Here is a 21,549-nt window from a genome sequence, read left to right as displayed (position 1 = left end):
TACCCTGTGATACCAAACTAATCATGCTATCTTTTGAGTCACTAAGCCTTCAAGATGAAGACTATGCATCACCAACTGAGCCGAGCTGGGTCCAGAATGAGTTTGAAACAGACTTGGAGTCAGAGGGTAAGTGTTATATTTCCATTTAAATTTTTAATATTTTGTTATTAGCAGCTGTGGCTTGGAACATTTGTCCCAAAACTGAGCAATCTGAAAAGGTTGATGGTTCAATGTCAGGTAAGGCCAACTCTTATCCTTAGTCCAGACATTTAAACACCTTGTATGTATGTGATAAGAGTAATTTCTGGTAGTAATGGGAGAGGTCACTGGCATAGTGGCAGCCATATTTTTGCCTGTCAGCCCCAAGTCAGTTATGGCTTCAGCATAGTGTAGGAAGAAAATGATGCCCTTGAATATACTGAAAGGTAACATTTAAATCCAAATTAAAGTATACTACAGCTAGGACATTCATATGGATAAATTATGTAATAATAACACCAATACTCATGGACAGAGAATGAAGATGACAATAAGGAAATGACAACTGCTGAAGTGTACCTGGAGGCATGCAGACTCCTCGGTGTGGTGCCAGTCTCTTACTTTCTGAGAAATCTTACCTCCACTACGGTTAACCTCAGCCACCATGGACTGGGACCTATCGGCTGCAAAGCCATTGCTATTGCTCTTGTGGTGAGTTACTAACAGTTACATAGGTAATATCTTAAAACCCTAATTTTAAAGTTATATACACATACACAAACCTGTTTCAGACTGACATGCAGATCAACAAACTGGAACTGGCTGACAATGGCATATTGGCTGAAGGAGCTAAATACGTGGTGGAGATGCTGAGGGCTAATTTCACTATTCAACATGTGGTATGTAGTACACTAGAGCTGCCACTAGAGGTCACAGTAGCACTTCATATTTTAAGACAACTGTCACGGCTCTCCTCTGGTACAGGATTTATCTCTTAACAGTCTGCTGAGCACGGGAGCTGAGTATGTGGCAAACTTGTTACTGGACAATATTTCTCTGAAATCTATAAAACTGTCAGGTAAATTATATGTTCCTATTCACATCTTTGGGTTTGTATGATACTGAACCCTTTTTTATTAGGAAATGGTTTTATCGATGAGGATTGCAAATATTTTGCAGATGCTTTAGCAGTAAGTTATTGCCTGTAATATAGGCCTCTTATTATGAATGAAATACTAAATAATCAGTTTGTTTCCTTTTTTTAAATTCAGACTAACTCCAGGATGAAGGAGCTGGATCTGAGCCACAATGAGTTCTGTGGAAAAGGAGGGGAGCATCTGGGACATCTTTTAGGTAATTGTAATTTGCAGTTCAGTGCAATATACATGTATTGTATTTTGCATTGAACAGCTTCTATATGAATATTTTTCAGCCACCAATGAGGGACTTGAAGTGCTGGATCTAAGTTGGAACTACCTTCGAATGAAAGGAGCTGTGGCCCTTTCTGCAGGGTTAAAGGTGAGGGAGGGAGTCCTTCTGATCCCTAAAATATAAGTCACTTTGTATTGTAATTTTGGAGATGTCAGTGTGAAGGACAAATACAAGATAAATAGGTTCGTATCCAGGCAAACTCATAACATGAGCAGTAGAAATAGTCTTTAGCCCCCCAACTGGATGTATTTTTGTCATGAAAACATCTATTTTTGCTATGTATTTTTAATTAATTAATCATTGCATTTATAAAGGGCCTTTCAAGATACCCAAAGCGCTTTACAGTTCAATGGTCGTTCACTCCACACTTCTTGGTGGTAAGATACTATTGTAGCACAGCTGCCCTGAGGCAGACTGACGGAAGTGAAGCTGCCAATCTGCGCCACTGGCCTCTCCGACCACCACCAACACTCACATGCTCTCCACTTTCATACTGGGCAATGTGGGTGAAGTGCCTTGCCTAAGGACACTATAACAGTTTTTGCCAATGGCACCCCTCTGTGGCACCTGATTTTCTCAGTGGTCTCCCATCCAAGTTGTACAGGCCCAGCCTTGCTTAACTTCTGAGATCTGATGGGATCGGGATAATTTTATTTTGTTCTATTCCAAAATGAAAAATAAAAATAAAAAAATCTGACCTTTATTCATATTTGTCATTGATGCACATTGACAGAAGATAACAGATGTCTGTGTAAATATGCCCATGTCCAGTTCTAAGCTCTTTTTATTTAATTTTTTTTTTTTACATTTTCAGGTGAACACGATGCTGAAACATCTCGACCTGTCATGGAATGGTTTTGGAAATGAAGGAGCGCTGGCCATGGGAGAAGCACTCAAATTCAATAACACCTTGGTTCACCTCAACCTAAACAACAACCGCCTGACAAATGAGGGAGTGGGCATGCTCTGCAAAGGTTTGGAGTTCAATGACACACTGCAGGTTCTGCTGGTGGGTTGGCTCTATAGCAGACATACATCATCATTATAGATGAGTATACCATATTACAACATTATTATATGTTTTCCACCAATAGCTGTCCTACAACTCTATAACAGTAGAGGGAGCACTTGCATTGGTCAATGTCGTGAAGTACTCTCCAAGAAGTGCTCTGGAGGAGATCAACATAAGTGTAAGTCACAGCTGATATGAAATAGGGCTGCTTGATTTAGGGGAAAAATCTTACACGTATTGGAATTTGATTTGCAATACATGTTTAAAAGTAGGATTCTGTCCAGTTCACATTTTAAAAACTCCAGAAGCATTAACATTTAACAAAAAAATAAAAGAAAAAAGATAAACTAATCTAAGGATCCCATGCATTTCTAAACTTGCAAAACAACAATTTACTATTCAAAGACAGGATATGTTTGTTTTTTTTTATCTAAAATGCAGCATTAGCAATTTGATAATTGCTGTAAGATCTAACTGTGATTTTAGTTTGATTTCAATACATTGTCGTGATAATAAGTAATAAGTAATAAGTAAAAATGATAATTGTTGTATGCTGCATGTGCGGAAATTATTTAGATGAAAACTGTTTTTTGTGTTTTACTTCATCACAGAATGTGCTTGTTAATGAGAACTTTGTACATCTGCTGGAGCTGACATGCCAGGAGCACCCCAGTCTGGATGTTCAGTATGGTGGGGTTGGAGGATTTATTGCAAAGAAGCCTCCAAAACGAGTGGACCCCATGAAAGTCATCCAGGTTTGCTTTCATATACTATATATGTTTCATCTCTGTGTAGTTTGTAATCCTACCCTATGGTCATTTTTATCATATTTCTTCTTTTAAATGTTTCTTTAAGGATTATTTGGATGAGCGCAAGCTGCGACTTTGGGATTTCTTCCGGAACATTGACAAAGATGGCACCATGAGGGTTCCTGTAGCGGAGTTCAGGAAGGCTGTGCAGGTTTGTGATTTCATGCACTGTCATTTTTTTATTTCAAACTATTAGTATTCATATCCTATTTTTGTATCGATCTAGCAATCCACCATTCCTTTGGATCGGTACCAGATAGAGGACCTGATTCAGAGGCTTGACCGTGACAAAACAGGGATTGTAGACTACAGGTGAGGAGCTAGAATATACTAGGGCAGTGGTCGAATAAAGGGGATAGTGGTATGGCAAAAGCTTTTCAAAACCTTTCAGTATCTGTCTGTGTATGTGACCCAAACTGCACTTACAAGACTACCACCACACTATAGAAGAGAGTGTGGGGGTCAGGGTCTGGAGAAATAAAGAACAGTGTGATTGGTCTTACAGGTACCCACACTTCCACCTCCACCTCTCTTTGTGCAGAGAGCTACAAATTTACCTAGATACACAGTTAAGAAGCAAAAAAATAGAAACATTAAAGCATTTTTTTTTTTTTTTTAACTTTTATTGCCACAAATCAAATCACATCAACACTGTCCTGAGACCGGGCCTTCTCACAGTTTATATATTCACTTTTTTGCCCCTTCTCTCTCCCCACTCCCCCCTCTAGAAGAAGAAAGAGAGAAAAAAAAAAACTAAAATTTGCAAAAACAAATTAAAAAAATTAAAACCAAAACATAAAGAATAAGGCATACGTGTCTTATTTCAAAAAGTCAGTAATTGGGCTCCATTTCTTTTCAAAAGCTGCCACCTTGAGCTGTAGTTGAGCTGTTAACAGTTCCATTGTATAAACTTGTCTGATTTTTGATCTCCACTGTTCAACGGTCGGTATTTCAGGTTTCAGCCAGTAGATCGTGATCATTTTTCTTGCAGTCAACAGAAGAAAATGCAGCAGAAAGCTCTGATCATGAGAGAGACCATCAGGGAATATGTCAAGCAGAAATACCTTTGGGTCCATCAACAGGTCCACAGCCAATATATTTTGTAGAACATCTTTAACATTAATCCAAAAACCTTTTATATTGGGGCAGTCCCAAAATATGTGAGTCTGGTCGCCCACAAGTCCACACCTCCTCCAACATTTATCACTAACACTACATTTTGAAATAAAAGTTTTGAGCGGGGTTCTAAAAAAATCTTAATTTGACCTTCCAGTCAAACTCCTTCCAAATCTGACTTCCCACCCCTTTATGACAACCAGAACAAACACCCTCCCAGGTATCGTCATCCAAAGTCACATTCATTTCCATTTCCCATTGTTGTTTTATATGATTTGTATTATCAGACATGTCTATTAACAATTTTTGGTAAATCTTGCTCACTTGCTTTTCCAATACACCAGAGTTTTCAAGTAGATCACAAAAATATTTCTCAATATTTGTTGGGTCTCTTCTGATATAATCCCAGTCCTTATGTTTCATAATATAATTTCTTAACTGCAAGTACCTGTAATGGTCACTGGGAGGTAAGTTGTACTTGGCCCTCAATTGGGAGAAAGTCTTAAATACATTTACTTCAAATAACTGACTGACTGTGATCAAGCCTCTCCCCGCCCAGCGCTCAAAGCTCCTATCTGAAAGAGATGGCAAGAACTCAACATTTCCATTTATTGGGACAGCTCGAGACAAGACCACAGCTCCCTTTAATAGTTTTTGTACCTGATTCCAAACATTCAGAGTATGATTGACCCACAAATTTGTTATCTTAATTTTTTTTTTTCGTGATTGTGGACTAAGAAATGGTAGACTTGAGAGGGAAACACCTGGTAATGAATATTCCTCCATAGACACCCAATGCATTTCTGGATCATGAATAATCCAGGCCACCATAGCTTTTAATTGGGCTGCCCAGTAATAAAATTTCAAATTAGGCAATCCAAGCCCTCCTTTTACCTTACCCGACATCAGAATTTTGAGTCGTACTCTTGGCCTTCTATTCTGCCAAATGAATTTGGATATAATTTTTTCCATCAATTTAAAAGAAGACTGTGGAACCAAAACAGGCAGGTTCTGAAAGAGAAATAAAAGTCTTGGAAGAACATTCATTCTTATACATTCAATTCTTCCCAGAAGGGAAAGTGGTAGTACATTCCACCTATTTAAATCCTCTTTAATTTCTTTAAATAACTTCCCATAATTAGAAGCAAACAGTTGAGTCGTCTTGGGGGCAAGATTTACACCCAGATATCGAAACCCCTGCTTGGACTGTTTAAATACAACAAGGTGATCCAACTGTGAAGGCCATTCCCCAACAATCATCAGTGCCTCTGATTTATTTGTATTTATTTTATAACCTGACACCATACTATACTCATGGAGACTGTGGAGCAAAGCTGGAACAGAATTGACGGGATTCTCCAAAAATATTAAAATATCATCAGCAAAAAGTGACAGCTTGTGTTGAACATCACTTTCATCTCTAATTCCATGTATGAGAGGGTTGGATCTAATTATTTCGGCTAAAGGTTCAATACTAAGTGCAAATAGCGAAGGTGACAAGACCTCGCCCTGTCTAGTGCCACGCCCCAGAGAGAAGAAATCCGAACAGTGGCCGTTGACCCTCACCCGAGATCTGGGGTTTCTATAAAAGGTTTGTATCCAAGTAATAAAAGTGTCATTAAAGCCCATATGTTTGAGAGTCTGTTGTAGAAAGGCCCAGTCCACTCGATCAAATGCCTTCTCAGCATCGAGGCTGAGAAACATAGATGGGGTGTTCCTTTTTTGTGCCACTATTTGGAGATTTAGTGCCCTTCTAACATTATCAGTTCCATGTCTCTGTGTAATAAAACCTGTTTGATCAGGTTTCACCAATTGTCTCATGAATTTTTTTATTCTGTTTGCGATGATGGCTGTAAGTATTTTCAAATCAACACAGAGCAGGCTGATAGGGCGATAAGACATGCATAGAGTCGGGTCTTTACCATCCTTATGGATGACACTAATGATCGCTTCAGACCACGACTGAGGAGGATCACCTTTTGTTAATGTGTAGTTATAAACCTTATACAAAAGTGGGGTCAACTCTTTCTCAAACTGTTTATAATATTCTCCAGGGAGGCTTAAAGCATATTTTAAGCATTTGTTTAATTTTTGCTCAAGACATGCATATGGCCAAGGAACATACAGCCCACTTTACTTTAAAATATTATTACTGAGCCAAATATTTATTGCTATGGAGATCGAATCAATGCAACTAAACAGAATTACAGTGCCTATGAGAGGCTGGGCTACTCATTTTACTTATACACAACACTAAGATCATTATATTTAAGATATAGCTAAAAAAAATTATAATTATTTTCCCACTTTGCCCATTTTTTCGGTTTAAAATTATACTCCTTGGTTGGAAATCATGATATTACACTAGGCAATGGTAAAACTGTTACCTAGCAACTATGTTATACAGTGGTCTAAATATCTGTGTACATAGAGGAGTTTATTAAGAAAACACCTTTATTTTTTTGATAATGTTATGTTAATAATGTTAAAAGTATCTGAAAAATGTGTTTCTTTAGTGTAATTTGTACCTTTTGGACAGAAAGTGTAACGCTGTCAAAATAGAACTCTCTACTTGTAGTACTTGTACTCTACCTGTAATATTCAACCTAGTTTTCAGCTGTTCTTCTTTAATTGCTTCTTGATTTGTGTAAAACTTTGATTTATATTTACAACAGGTATTATCGCACCAAATTAAATCAAAATTAGAGAATCATCAGCACTTTAAGTATGGCTATTTATTGGGCTGCAACAGTATAACCTCTCATCCACTCATCTTTTACTTTTGCAGGGGTCTGGCCGACACTAGAAAACAAATGATGAGGGACCACCGACGCCACCTGAAGAAGGTTGAATCCAGGCAGAAGAAGGAAAAGCAGAAGAGCGACCGTATCCTGAAGACTTTCCAGACAGCGGTGGAGGCAGTCACCCCACACGGCTCTATGGTCATGTCCCCAGGCACGGGCAAAGAGGACCCCAGCGGCCCCCAGCCCTTCTCCGCCACCCCCCTCAGCTCCTGGCACCACATTGTCATGTCCCACAGCAGTCGTTACCTCAGCAACGACCACGTACACCTGCCCATGCTAGGGAGCAGCACCCACTATAGGCCCACCAGTTCACCCGCCATGAGGTCCTACTCCCAGCCCAACCTGCTGGACGAGTCTCCGCTCATGTCCAGGGGGAAGTCCATCTCTGCTCAAGGCGCTCACTCGGACCCCGAGATGAGCCGGCACTCCACCCTCACCAGGTCCAGACCGGCTCTGAACCCCAAACCTCTGGAGGGTAAACCTAAGAAGAAAGGCAAGAAGAAGAAAGTCAAGAAGCGTGTGGATAAAGACACTAAGAAGCCAACACAGCTGACAAAGTAACTACAGGGCAACATGGGTCAGTTTAATTACAACTCCTACAACGCCATAGCACAGTATTACATTTAAATATTTGGTATTCTTAAAGTAAAATGTATTTGTAATTTATGATGGTATGTTTTTCATTGGTGAGAAAAGTACCGTAATTGTGATCCATCCTGATGCAATGCTGGGTATATTCTAGATCAGACATACCAATCTCAGGCCCGGGGGCCAAATTTCGATATAATCGAAATAATTACATACATATTTGATATGATCTTGCAGGCCAAATATAATTATATATATATATATATATATATATATATATATATATATACAAAATTATTTATTTATTTATTTTATATATATATATATATATATATATATATATATATATATATATATATATATATATATATATATATATATATATATATATATATATATATATAATTATATTTGGCCTGCAAGATCATATCAAATATGTATTAGAGCTGGCCCGCTGGCTACACATAGACCATAGAGACATTATTTATTTAAAATTTTGTTATTATGTTATATTGTACTTGTTCTGGATTCAATGTTCAAGCAAAACTATTATTAAACATTTATTTTAATAGGAAAACATTACATATCTTGAAAGAAGAGAAAACATGCAGATGTTGTTGAAATTTTAAAATAAATATTCAGTTTGGCCCATGACTTTTTAATTTCGGCCAGGTTTTTAATTTCGTCCCTCTGTGAATTTGAATCTGACACCCCTGTTCTAGATGGAACTATAATGTAAAAGACCATACATAACACACTACACAACACACAAGCAATAAATAAATCAATTTTTGTTGATATAAAAAGAATTGTTTTCTTAATTTGGACTGGGTTTTGAAAAGTTAAAGTTAAGTCCTATAATCTGTGAGTGAGCACTCTTCATCACCACCTTCATCATCTCCATTCCATACACTCTGGTTGGATTGAGTGTTGTGGTTTATTCTAATATAGCCACAGGAAGAAAACCACATAAGCCTATATTACAATCATATTAACCACAAATCAAACAGTTTATGGATGTTTAATCAATCAAATTAGTTAGAGGAGATGGGGGGTAGATGAAAACAGATATTTTCTGGCCACTCAAGTCTCAAATGCAGGACAATATAAGCTTACTAAAACAAGCAAGCAAGCTGATTTCACATAATTCATCTTAAAAAAACGAAAACATCTATCTACCTATATAAGATGGTTAGTCTATATACAAAATAATAACCAAAATTAAAAAAATATATAACAGCCAGTGGGAAAGTCTAGTAGAGGTTGCAACTATGCACATACAGAACACCCACTGCTGAGTAAGCCTGACCAGCTCCATAAACCCTGACATTAATATTATTTATATGCCGGATGATCATATAATAAATGACACGCGAACTAAAACAGATGCCAAGCTGTCTCATTTCTCTCAAGTGCTGGAATTTAACAATTGTTTGCTGCCAATATGTACACTTTTTAAGACCCTATTTGAATTGTCCTGAGAACAATACCAGGTGGAAGTAGGTGTAGCTTTACCAGTTCTCTATATAAATCCCTACTGCTGTCATAGTTACTTCATTCATCTCAGACCGCAGCAGAATGATTGGCATTCTGTACTTCCTGGCCCTGCTCGGCTCCACTCTGGCCTGGGGGGTTTGTATGGCATCTCTTGGATCCATCAAATTACCTTTTTTTCTTTCTTTTCTTTGTAGTTGACCTCTTTTATGTCATGCCTTCTTAGGGTGCAGATGTTTGGAGCGCGATAGATACCAGGAATGGCACTGGAGGTGGCGATAGTTGTACCTGTGATGCCTTCCTCCCGAGCACTACTTTCCCCATCAAAGACCTGATTGTGGTGGAAGAAACTGCGGTGGAGATCTCCCATAGAGTGGAGCTGGAGATAGCAAAGGTATATAAACATACTGTAAACTAAGCATGAAGGGTTTTGGCAAAATATCTTATTGCGATTTATTTTTTAGTAGTTAGGTCCTGTTCAAAGTAGGGTTATCAAAAGTAATCTGATACTAAAACTAGAACTGAAACTGAAATCAAAAGAGGTATAAATGACAAAGTTTACAGGTTTGCTAATTGCAACCATTCAAATTGCGAGTTTGATTTGATTGTGATATTTCTTGCAGCCCTACTCTAAACAAGCACTGTTTAGTGTGTATTTTAATGTTTGACAATGTTTTAGATGGAGGCGTACACAGTGAAAATGACATCTTATGCAGAGAAAATTGCACAACTGACAGTTCAAGTGGAAAATATGGAGAAGAACCCAGACGACTACAATGACGCAGACCTGGAGGGGATCAAGGTGGAGATTAAGCAAGTGGAGGCTTTGATTCAAGAACTTCAGCTTTCCATCAAAAGTTCAACCACTGTCTTTGAGTCTCTACAAGTACAAGTAAGTTTACAGTCAACTGTCATATCACATTTTCAAATTGAAGGTCATTTCAATATTTAATTGCAGATAACAGCCATGGTGACCACTCTTGACAAACTAGAGAAAACCTACGACAAGAACTTGGTGCTGGCAACAAGACGTGAATATATTGAGATCCAGCTAAAGCTTGAGGAGTGTGAAAAACGCTATGACGATCTCTTTAATCCCAACATTGGTAAGCTTTATCTCCTAATAAAATGTTCAAGTTGGTTTTACCTCATTCTTAACGAAGCTGTTTCTCTTGCAGGTTCTTGCGCACATTCTGGCATTGTCAAAGTCGGCCAACCCATTGTCAGCCAGATCAATGCTCATCTTAGCGCTGGGTATAAATATGGAGGCTGGGGCAAAGACTCCAAACCAATCCCAGATCGGGAGTCTATGTACTGGTATTCTGGCTACACTTCAACATACATCTATGATATTAGATTCTATACCAACTACAAAAACCTCATTCTTAGGAACCACTTCTTGCATCAAACCTTAGCCAATGGTTGGGCAGGCACTGGGAATAACTTTATAGTAAGAGAAAACTGCCTGTACTATCAAATCAACTCACCTTTTGGGTTAGCTAAGCTTAATTTGACCTCAGTCACATATTACTCTAGAGTCATCGCTGGTGCTAGCTCGACTTACTCCTACAGCAACTCTCCAAATCAGAATTTTGACTTCTCAGCAGATGAAACTGGTCTGTACGTGACTTATGCTAAAGATGAAACAAAAGGGAGAATGGTCATAGCTAGAATCAATGAAGCTTCTTTTGGGATAGAAGAGGAATGGCCCACTAGTGTGTACAAACCAGGAGTGAGCAACGCCTTTATGGTGTGTGGTGTGCTGTACGCAGTAAAAACAGTCGATATTCACAATGAGCATATTTTCTACATGTACGACACCAAAACCAAGCAGGAGTATCATGTCAATATTCCCTTTGAGAGGTTCCAGGATAAGTACTCCAACCTGGACTACAACCCCACTGACCAGAAGCTCTACATGTACAACGATGGCTACTACGTCAGCTACCATCTCTGGTTCAACCAAACAGCTCCGGCTGTGCAGTCCCCATCCACACAGGATTCCCTGAATATCACTGGGAATGTCATGTGATGATGTTTTAAATGAGTCTTTATTGTAATCAAAAATGATTTTTTGTTGTTTGTTTGTAACCAATAATTAATAAATCAACTTCAGCATCATGCCTTTCTGCTGTGTGTTTTTGTTAACTCATCATTCATTATTTAGGTCCAGGGGACCTATATATATATATATATATATATGTATATATATATATATATATATATATATACCCCAAAAACAGCAATAAGTTCAAATATTTGTGCAGAGAAATGCAAATCTATTACAGAAATCTTTTTTTAATTGATGAACTCTTTCTTTTACAAAATATTAATAATATAATGAACAACCTGAAACTTTAAGAAAAATGCAATTTCATCACAATGTTTTAACATTAATTTGTAGGGTTAGGAATAGGAATAATTCAGTTTTTCTTGGAAATTCCTGCACTCGGCATTGGCACTTTTCTAATTTTTTACATTTTGCTGATGAGGGTGTCATGGTCAACAGTCAAACCAAAGGCAAGTCTTCATTTGTGCTGCTCTGGTGGGAGGGGCCACGCACAGAGGCGCTGGAGATGCTGCTATGTTAAGCAACGCAGAAAATTATCAATATTTTTATAGAAAATATAATTAAAATATTTTAGTAGAAAATCAGCCAAGGGCCAGATTAAAGGTCTTGGATGGCCGAATCTGGCTCCCGGGCCATATGTTTGACACCCCTGATGTAGGTAATTTATAACCAGAATTATTACAGAGAGAATGTTTTTTTGTTTTGTTTTTTTTAATTCATAAAGTAATGTGAAGCTGCTGATTATTGCTGATGAGCAGCAGCCATAATAAGGACTAGGGTAACACATGATTTTATGAACAGATATTTTTATTCAAAACTTTAATATATACAAGATATAAATGTTATAACAAATCTATATGCATATTAAGGGTCAGACAGTGTTTCCCTGTGGTAAACTCACACTCATTCTGTTTTTTTAGAACGAATTAATATAATGATATAACAATAAGGGTGTTACTGTTCAACTGGACCTATTTCATTTTCTCTAATGAAATAGAGACATAATTATCATGACATTAAATACATCAACTGGAATGTAATGGAGTTAACTATTAACTGAAACCAAGCCCAATCCTGGACACATTTAGAATTTGCCAACATCACGCACTCTCTCTGCCTTAACAGGCGTGATATCCATTCATTATTTGCAGAGTAATCAGCCAGAATGAGAATCTATGAATTTTGAGTTTGCAACCTCATCAGTGCATACTGGTGAAGCTCTTTAATGAATTCAGCATAAAATTATACGCAATATATTCCAAATAATATAGTTTACAACACAGTCTTGTACCTCACAAGATATAGTACATGGAAATATGAAATACTTGATATACCTCTCATTGGCTATATAGTTATTAAAGTACATGCAGAAACCTTCATTTTACACTACATGAGTTTTAAAATTAATTCACTTAACTTTTTCTTTTTCATTTGAAAGTCTTTTAATATATGTGAACAGTATTTCATTTATTATATCGTCTTTTTGTTTTATCGCTCGTAAACATCCTGTTTCTGATCCGTTACTTGACAGCAGAGACAGATTGCATCTTATTAGCCCAGGTGAAACCTTTCTCATGCTCACCCCTATTTCAGGTCAAACCAGGATTCAATAAGGATTCTATAAACAAACGCAAACACAGTAAAGGTCATGTTCTCTATGAGAAGACAAAGCCTGCATGAGATCTGTCTGATAAGAGATGTCTTTAAAAACCCAAAGCTGAGAACAGTTGAACAGTTTAACAGTAGACCAGTGAGTCAAGATGTTTTCTGTTCTGCTGCTGCTACTGGTCAGCCCTGCTTTGGCCTGGATTGTAAGTATCTCCAATTATATTTTACAGTAAGCTTTATTAATGAATGTACTTAAGAAAATGTACCTTTTCAGCCCATTGGTGACTGGGAATCTGGCAATGTGACTGCATCTGAGGGTGATTCTGGTCAGTGCGTCTGTCATGTCTTTCTACCGGACACCACATTTCCAGCAGATCGCGTGGAGCACATGCAAGAAATCAGCAAAGACCTGAACATTGAAGTGAATATACAAATGAACACGGTAAGATTCTGACAACAAAGAAATTTAAAATGTCATAATTTGTTCATTACTAAATTGGTGTAATATGTCTTTAGCTGGTGTCCTATGAGGCCAAGCTAGAGGTGTACTTGAAGGACCTGTCACAGTTGACTTACAGAGTAAACATGCTAGAGAGCAGTTCAGACAAATACATCAAACTTGACTTTGAGCTCCTCCGGATTGAGCTCAGAGAGTTTGAAGCTCTCGTGACCCAGCTTAAGGAGTCCCTGAATATCTCATCACCGCTCTTTGACAGTTTGTACACAGAGGTGACAGCAAATACTTTCACTTGGTATAATATAGTCATAGGAAAGGCGTGAGAGTAATGAACAATTATTTAACTTTTTTTTAGATCCATAACATGACTATGATTGTGAACCAACTGGAGATCTATGACAAGAGCAACCTGGAGGTGATCCGCATTGAGTTTGCCAAGCTGCAGAAGAAGTTGGAGGATTGTCAACAGGATCAGAACTTCAAGCCAGTTGCTGGTAAGGGGGAAAAAAAAAAATCTGTCACTATAAAAAATGTATGAGATGTAACAGAATATATTTCAAAATCTCATTCAGGCAACTGCAATGGCACAGGAATCATGAGCTTGAGCAAGCCCCATGTCATCCAACTGAACGCTCAGTTAGCTAGTAGCTATGTGTATGGAGGTTGGGCCAAAGACTCCAAGCCACTGCGGGGTTATGAGTCCATGTATGTGTATGGGGCATACAGCACCACATATATCTATGACTTCTTCCTGTACAGCAACTATGATCAACTGATTCTTAGAGCAGCATTTCAACAGAATCACCTGCCAAATGGATGGAGAGGCCTTGGTAGCAATTTTGCAGTTCGTGATCACAGTATATATTACCAGCGAAACACAAACGAAATGTCCAAACTCAATATAACCGGTACCAAATATGACTACCGAGTTATTTCTGAGGCGAGCAGCAGTTTTTCTTACAGTTACTCCTCAAACCAACACCTAGACTTTGCAGGTGATGAAAATGGGTTGTGGGTAATTTATGCTTCAGACGAAAGTAGGGGGAAGCTCATTGTGGCTAAGATAGACGAGAAGGCCTTTGGCGTTGTGAATAAGTGGTCAACAGATGTCTACAAACAGTTGGCTGGTAATGCCTTCATGGCCTGTGGAGTAATGTATGCCACGAGGTCAGTAGATCTGACCACAGAGGAGATTTTCTACTCTCTGGACACGAGAACTGGAGAGGAGAAACACCTCAGCATCCCCTTTCAGAAGTTCCAGGAGAAGTACAGCTACCTGGACTACAACCCCACTGATCAGAAGCTCTACATGTACAACAACGGCTACTATGTGTCCTACAATGTCAAGTTTAACTGAATTATAACTTCTATACTTATGATTTGTTGTGTTTTTGATTGATGCAACTGATCTCTTCAGTTCATGACACTGCATGCTGTGTAACATGAACACTTCCACATTTCCCAGAATAAAATCAAACTGAAGCATCTCATCTTGACTTTTTTTTTTTAAATGCAGCCATTCAAATGTGAAGATTGCACAAATGTAGCAAAGATTTCAGGTTCTTATTATATTTTTTAAAAGCCAAAGAATGCAGTAAAACATATAAAAATCCTTTAAATACAGTATGTTACTGAAATAAATAAATAAATAAACACGTAAATAAATAAATGTGATCTGGCTCAGTGTCAAAACTACTAACTATATTTGTTTTTTTTAGCTCATAGCTTTTTTTTTTTTTTTGCTGAAATGTTCAAGGTAAACAATAAAAATAAAAATATGCAACTTATCAGTAAGTTAACATTAAAACAGAAGTACATCTAATTTGTACAACTGTAAACCTAATTTATAATTTTAATAGTTTAATTTAAATGACTTTTAGTTGTTGTTATGTATTGTTATATATCTGTTTTTAATCTTGTGGGAAAAAAAAAAAAAAAGAACAGCAACATAGAGCCATCCCCCAATGTTTTTTTGTGGTATACTGACTCTTGCCCACTTCAGCCCCTCCTCACTTCCTGCTTACTCCAGTCATCTGGCCTTCCTCCGGGGTAGGCAGTTCTCTTTGTGCTGATGTTGGAGCTGGCTCTGTCTGGTACTGGGCTGCAGAACCTAGTAAATTTACGCACATATTTTACTCAATCATCAAAGCAGACAGCAATCACACAGACAGTATTATCATGTGAATGCAGTGAGCATTTCTCTACTCTAGGAATGACAATGAGTCTTCAAAGCCTATACAGAAAAATAGCACTGTCCCTTTAAGTGAGGCAGCATCTGTTTGGATCAGGGATGAGAGAGGGGGAAGTGGTGGCTGAAAGAAATGGTACCCTGGAGTGACATCAGGCTCAGCCAATGGGAGGCCTGGACGGGGCAGACTCCACCTCTTCCTGTGCCTGGGATGAGGGTGAGTGTGTGTGTTGCTGATGCTGCTGCTGCTGGGCGGAGGACATGGCCTCACATAAGGTACTCTATCTGTCCATCTCTATCACTTCATATCTATCAGCTAAGCATGTTTCTGTTGAATGCTTAGCTAGCATGTACCACAAAAAAGGGAGAGGGATAGTGAGGGAGGACACCAGAAGAGTCACTGTGTTTCATAACACTCCTTAAGGATGTCGCCACCATGGCTGGTTCCAGCAGTGTGTGTGCTGTTTGTGTCTTATTATGGTGAGTGGCAGATAGAAGAGAAACATGCAAATTCAAAGAAAAGGCAGTTTGAGAGGCAGGGGCAGAACTGCAAAATGTGAGCAGCAAATATGTTCAAAAGCCTTTATTTAAGAACAAATACATATTGATGGAGGCATATGGACAGGCTGCTGTGCTATTGTAGTACAAATTTTTAGGCAACATTTGTAATGATTGTTACACAATAAAAGAAAACCGGTTAATCAGTCACCAAAGGTCTGCTTCCTTGTTCAATCAAAACTGAAACCAAAGCAACATAGTACACGTCTGCATCAGTCAGTTTATCTCTTTGCTCATCAGGTGAAGATGCTTTGCCACTCTCAGGTGAGCCTTTTGGTCAAGTGCAGACATTCACTGACCCCAGAATCAACAAAAAGAAATGAGCCGTGTTGTTGATACAAACAGCACTCAAAGGTAATGATTACTTATCTCTTTATCATAAACTCTTACTTAAATGCATACATGTTTCTATTGTGTGTCCAGATGTGTCTTGTTGTTTGTGCTGTGTTCAGGTCTAGGTGGACCTGGTCCGGTCCAAACAGAAGCAGCAATGGCAAAGAGGGATTATCTGGTGGAGGCGGCCAAGCAGATCCACATGGCCCTGGACAGCGAGGTGAACGAGGACTACGAGGCAGCTTTCAGTTACTATAAGAACGGAGTGGATCTACTCCTGAATGGGGTCCAGTGTAAGTGAAGAACATGTGCTTTGTGAGGATAGGATGATGATTTTATCATCACACTAGCGCAAAAGAATTCCTGAAAAATAAAACTGACTAAATGTAATAGTCACACAAAAAAATTAGCTACATATTGATTTTTCTTTTTTTATTTCTTTTTAATTTTCTGAGTGTGTGACTCAGAAATGGGAGGTGTTCAAGAAGCACACTCAAGACATGTGACTGTGACACGCGTACCAAAATAAAACAAAATAAGGAAGTGAGGAACCAAAGGTTACACACATTTTTTTCCTGCTGAGTCAACACCTTTATCATGGCTAGTCTGTCCAATCAAATAAAAAGATTTTCCAAAAGTGAACTGTTTGAACGAGATAAAGAAGTACAAAGCAGAGGGGGCTGCATTATCTTTGTAATTACTGGACTTTGCTGTCTTATAGTGGATCCAAACAAAGAACGCCGGGAGGCTGTGAAGCGAAAGACAACGCAATACTTGAAAAGAGCTGAGGAAATCTTCATAACACATCTGCAAGACAACCTCGGAAAGGGAAGTGCACATTTGGGGGTAAGGAAAGTCAATGAATAAAACGGTGAATGAAAATTTAAATAGGAAATACATTTTTAAATTTATTTTTTCTTATAATTTCTCATGCAGGGCTACAGCAGTCTGAGGTTCCGCCCAATCAGGCACTTGAGCTCGCCTGTGGAGGATCTAGAGATGTGCAAAGTAGTGGGAGTGTCGGATAAGGTACAAAATTTACACTAATGTTCTTTCCTTAGAATTAGCTCTGCTTATATTAAAATGCGTTATCTTTCTTGTCAAAAGGTTCTGGTCGTGCAAAGTATGGTGAATAAGGAGACATTTGTAGTAAAGGTGAGTAGATGGTTGGCGAAGAATTTCTGGTCTTATTAACAAATATTATGCAAAAATGACTCTGTCTAACACATCTTAAAGCTCATGTCATTAAAAACATAGCCAGAGTTCTGTTTTGTTTCATTCACACAGTTGAGTAATCCTTTATTATTAGTCTATCGACATCTCCAAAACTCAAAATACTCAATCTTCAACCTTGTGATCTCTTGAAATAGGAGTTTTGAAATGAACACACACCTTTTACCTTTAGTTCAGTAGAGATTGGAAATTTCAGGGCAGAAATTATCCAAACGATTCTAGTGAAGGTGTGTGGAGTTTAAAAACACAGTGGAGTGCCTCATGTATAACCACATTTCATCACAAGGAAAAGGAAACAGCATTATGAAATCAGAAAATAGATATTATAGACAGTTGGGGTAAACATATATTGATTTTTAACTTTACATTTGATTGATAACAGAGTTTAGTGAAGTCAAGCTGGGAAAGCAGAGATCAGCCGACCATCATTCCTCAGGGTGTCCCGTACATGGTGAAGCTGTTGAGGTACTATGTTAGTGAGGACGCTGTGTACCTGCATCTGGAGCATGTCAAAGGTGAGTATTCTAAACATATACCTATTATAATTAATTACTCCCACATTAATGCTATATAGGCTATAATTAAGGGTTGACACAGCTGACCGTAAGACTCTGTGATGGCTACTGATTGACATTTTTATGAGAAATATCAAAAAGGAAACTTCACAAATGTTGTATCTTATCATTTCTACTAGTGGCTAGGGGTCTCCAACCTGTAACTCGGGAGCTCCCAGTAGCTCTCCACCACTTTTCAAGTAGCTCGCCAATGAATTTCTGAAGTATTCCATTGTGCTGAATAACAAAAATTTTATTAATTACATGCCTATTACCATTGTACTTTCAAGCTCAACTTTATGCACTAATAAATGGACAGTGGTTTATGTTTTATAGGCATCTAACTGTACCCAAAGGCTCACCCTCTTTCATATAATCATCTCTTGCAACCATTAAAATGAGTAGCTCTCTTGCAGTTTTGTTTTGTAAAAGTAGCTCACTGGAGACCCCTGGACTAGGCCCATGAACTAGCTGTATGACAACTCAGTTCTGCATACAAATAATAACATTTTTACTCATATTATAGGCCCGTAGACTTTTCTCATGTAATCTGAAACTCAGCTTTAAAATTGAAAGGTTTGGGTCTAAATGTATTGTTCTGCTATAAAAAACAACAACAAGAAATTACTATTATAAACAGTTTTCATCATTTAAAAAGGCCTTCCAGGAAATTTCTGCAATACCACAGTATCGTAACAATTTTTTAAAAACTTGTACATACAATTATATAGTTGTGCCTTATTTGACACCAGTCTCTTGCTATTTTTCTACATATTTTGAATTTATTATTATCAGTTTTATTCTTGCTCTTTGTTATTATATTATATTGTGATGTTTGAGCTACTATGTCAAAATAATTTCAATTGTGGAGCTATAAAGTTTGTCAAGTCAAGTTTTTATATAAATATCTCCATAAAATATTTCATTTTAGGTGGGAGACTCTTCTCCAAACTGCACAAGCTTCGACATGAGAAAGCGAAGGAGCATCCTGAATGCACCTTCCCCGGACAACACCACACCAGGATGAAAACCAGTCACACTTCACCTGCCATCAGCACCGACTACCAGCACAAACACAGCGTGGGGCAGGGTGGGAGGGCATCACACTCCCCGAGCTCCGACCCCACAGAGGCAGACTTCTTGCACAGGGTAGACAACTGCCGCACCCACTCCTACATCGAAGAGACCGGTTGCTTGCAAAACACCCGCTCCTCATTTTTCTCTAACCTAGACCGCTTGTCCTTGCATTCAGGCCCTTCCAAGACTCACCTCAGCGCTCACATCCACCCACCTGCCCCAAGTTTATGTTTGCAGTCCGGCGAATCTCAGGAAAAGCTCGCTCTTCCTCTATCGTGCGCACGCATCAACCAGGCTCTAGATGTCATGTCAGGATTGCATAAGAAAAAGGCAGGGACAGGTCTCATAGAGTGCAGTTCGGATTTTGAAACTGCTTGGAAAGCGACAGAAAAAAGTGGAGATGGAGCAAATCTTTATGCAGTGGCAGACAGTGTGATAAATTCTTCCCCAAATTCAGGAAACAGTGAGAGTACCCCTGCCATTTTGTACCTTCCACTCCATTGCCAAACCCAGATGCACGGTAGAGCAGCATGGGATACCACTAATTGTGAACAAGGATCTTTTTTAGGTGATAGCAATACAGAACAACACAGCAATGACAAGAATAGCCCCACCCCTGAGGAAAAGAATGGGATGGTAGTGATCCAAAGTACAGATCGAGCAGTTTTTTCTGAATATACGGACTCCAAAATAACCCTGGACACTTCCTGGACTTCTGCCTCCTTCTATAACAGCATGGATGGTAAAGGTTCAATTTTGGATAGGGCCAAAAAGGAAGTTGAAAAGAAATCAGGCACTGAGGAGGCCAAGGGAGCACCGGTTTCAGGTTGGTCTTGGTTTGGGAGTGCACAGTATAAGAAAAGAGAAACCCTAAAATCAGAGAGTTCCGATGGTTGTGGAGAAGATCAGATCATTGAGGTGGATGGGTGGTGTCACTTACCTCGAACAGCAGTGAAGACATCCAAGCTGGAGAAAGCAGCAGCAGCACATTGTTGGGGGCTTCCAGAGTCTGAAGTGCGGGTGTGGGGGGCACAGATCCTGCTGGCCCTGGAGAGTTTGCACGAGCAAGGCATTATCTGTAAAGATCTCAACCCCCGGAACATTCTGCTCACTTCTAATGGTGAGTACAAGTGTGCAAGAGCTACAGTTATTTATTTATATAAGATTTATTATAATTTGCTTCTTTTCTTTTTCTTCACTTGGTGATGATTCTGTAAACAATCAATGCTTAAATGCTCTTGTTTCCATTAAAATTCACTAATCTGGTGTAACCATTTAGTTATTTTTACAAATGTAAAAACTGATCTAATGGTCCCCCACTTTTTAACTCTATGGTTCTGTTGACTTACAGGAAAGGTGTGTTTGACATTTTTTGGCCAGTGGAGTGAAGTTCAGACAGAAATATGCTCTAAAGCCATGGAGCAGATGTACTGTGCGCCAGGTAAAATCTTCAAGACGTCTCCTTGTTTTCAGTGCCCTCTAGTGGCAAATACAAATTATTGGGAAAAACTAATTTTACGTTTGGTAATGCATTAAATTACTAATTTCTGACTGATTTTTACAGAAATTGGAGGTGTGTCAAGAGTCACGGAGTCGTGCGACTGGTGGAGCCTAGGGGCTTTGTTGTTTGAGCTCCTAACAGGAATGGTATGCGATCATTGAAAATATAGCTTTAATGAGTTTTAGTTGTAAAATTGTCACTGCTTTCTGTGATATTGCACTCCCACATGCACGTTACAAAGTGTACCTCTGTTGTGCAGCCTCTGTGGCAGCTGCATCCCGCGGGAATCCACTCTCACACACAGCTGCTGATTCCAGAGCACCTGAGCGCCGCGGCCGCGTCTCTGCTCACTGAAGTCAGTATCCGGGCTCTGTCTACACTGCGGGAGTTCACGGGGTCAGTTTTTGTGCTTTGAAAAAAAAAATGTAAAAAATGTACTGTGTTGTGTTGCAGTTGCTTCAGTATGATGCTGGATATCGTCTGGGCTCGGGAGGAGGAGGTGTCAGCGACATCAAGTGTCATCCGTTTTTTAGCGCCATCTCCTGGAAGGCTTTAAGCTGCTGAGGCAGAGCAGGCGGACTCTCAAACCACAAGTACGAAACCGACAGCTGCGTGTCACGTGCAGCCGTGAATGCGAACATGCAGATTTTTTGTGCTTCCAAAATGGAATTCGGAAAATAAAGCGATACAAATTACATGCTTTTACCTTTTTCTCCAAAATAACAGCTTAATTGTA

At 38.8% G+C, this 21,549-nt stretch overlaps 4 protein-coding genes across 6 annotated transcripts; all 4 read left to right on the top strand.

Annotated features, from left to right (window-relative positions):
* Positions 1–23: 23 nt before the first annotated feature.
* LOC110155443 (leucine-rich repeat-containing protein 74A) lies at positions 24–7,712 on the top strand. Its single transcript, XM_055160864.1, is given in 13 exon segments — positions 24–132; positions 515–690; positions 771–878; positions 964–1,057; positions 1,120–1,169; positions 1,251–1,332; positions 1,412–1,497; positions 2,225–2,419; positions 2,505–2,600; positions 3,034–3,177; positions 3,278–3,382; positions 3,458–3,543; positions 7,136–7,712. Coding segments are annotated over 13 exon segments (1,908 nt in total).
* A 1,605-nt stretch (positions 7,713–9,317) lies between these two features.
* olfm4.1 (olfactomedin 4, tandem duplicate 1) lies at positions 9,318–11,265 on the top strand. Its single transcript, XM_020919545.2, has 5 exons — positions 9,318–9,371; positions 9,460–9,627; positions 9,913–10,125; positions 10,192–10,339; positions 10,412–11,265. Exons 1-5 carry the CDS (start codon positions 9,318–9,320, stop codon positions 11,263–11,265), a joined length of 1,437 nt encoding a protein of 478 aa, XP_020775204.2.
* Positions 11,266–13,064: 1,799 nt separating this feature from the next.
* On the top strand, positions 13,065–14,726 carry olfm4.2 (olfactomedin 4, tandem duplicate 2). The gene is made up of 5 exons (XM_055161380.1): positions 13,065–13,115; positions 13,187–13,354; positions 13,429–13,641; positions 13,725–13,863; positions 13,942–14,726. The coding sequence occupies exons 1-5, from the start codon at positions 13,065–13,067 to the stop codon at positions 14,724–14,726; spliced, it is 1,356 nt and encodes a 451-aa protein (XP_055017355.1).
* A 1,037-nt stretch (positions 14,727–15,763) lies between these two features.
* rps6kl1 (ribosomal protein S6 kinase-like 1) lies at positions 15,764–21,508 on the top strand. Of its 3 annotated transcripts, none has more exons than XM_055157365.1 (12): positions 15,764–15,833; positions 16,356–16,469; positions 16,539–16,741; positions 17,170–17,294; positions 17,385–17,477; positions 17,556–17,603; positions 18,064–18,196; positions 19,167–20,432; positions 20,664–20,753; positions 20,877–20,959; positions 21,073–21,168; positions 21,267–21,508. In XM_055157365.1, the coding sequence occupies exons 2-12, from the start codon at positions 16,435–16,437 to the stop codon at positions 21,375–21,377; spliced, it is 2,283 nt and encodes a 760-aa protein (XP_055013340.1). In that variant the 5' UTR covers positions 15,764–15,833; positions 16,356–16,434; the 3' UTR covers positions 21,378–21,508. The 3 variants fall into 3 exon arrangements, with proteins under 3 accessions (XP_055013340.1, XP_020775347.2, XP_055013343.1); XM_020919688.2 differs by having other exon boundaries at positions 15,809–15,833; positions 16,568–16,741; XM_055157368.1 differs by lacking the exon at positions 15,764–15,833 and having other exon boundaries at positions 16,331–16,469; positions 16,568–16,741.
* The last annotated feature ends 41 nt before the right edge of the window (positions 21,509–21,549 follow it).

This window comes from Boleophthalmus pectinirostris, unplaced genomic scaffold, assembly GCF_026225935.1.
Source record: "Boleophthalmus pectinirostris isolate CB_2022bp ecotype Guang Dong unplaced genomic scaffold, ASM2622593v1 HiC_scaffold_10, whole genome shotgun sequence".
Taxonomy (NCBI): domain Eukaryota; kingdom Metazoa; phylum Chordata; class Actinopteri; order Gobiiformes; family Gobiidae; genus Boleophthalmus; species Boleophthalmus pectinirostris.
This window is presented reverse-complemented; position numbering and strand designations above follow the sequence as displayed.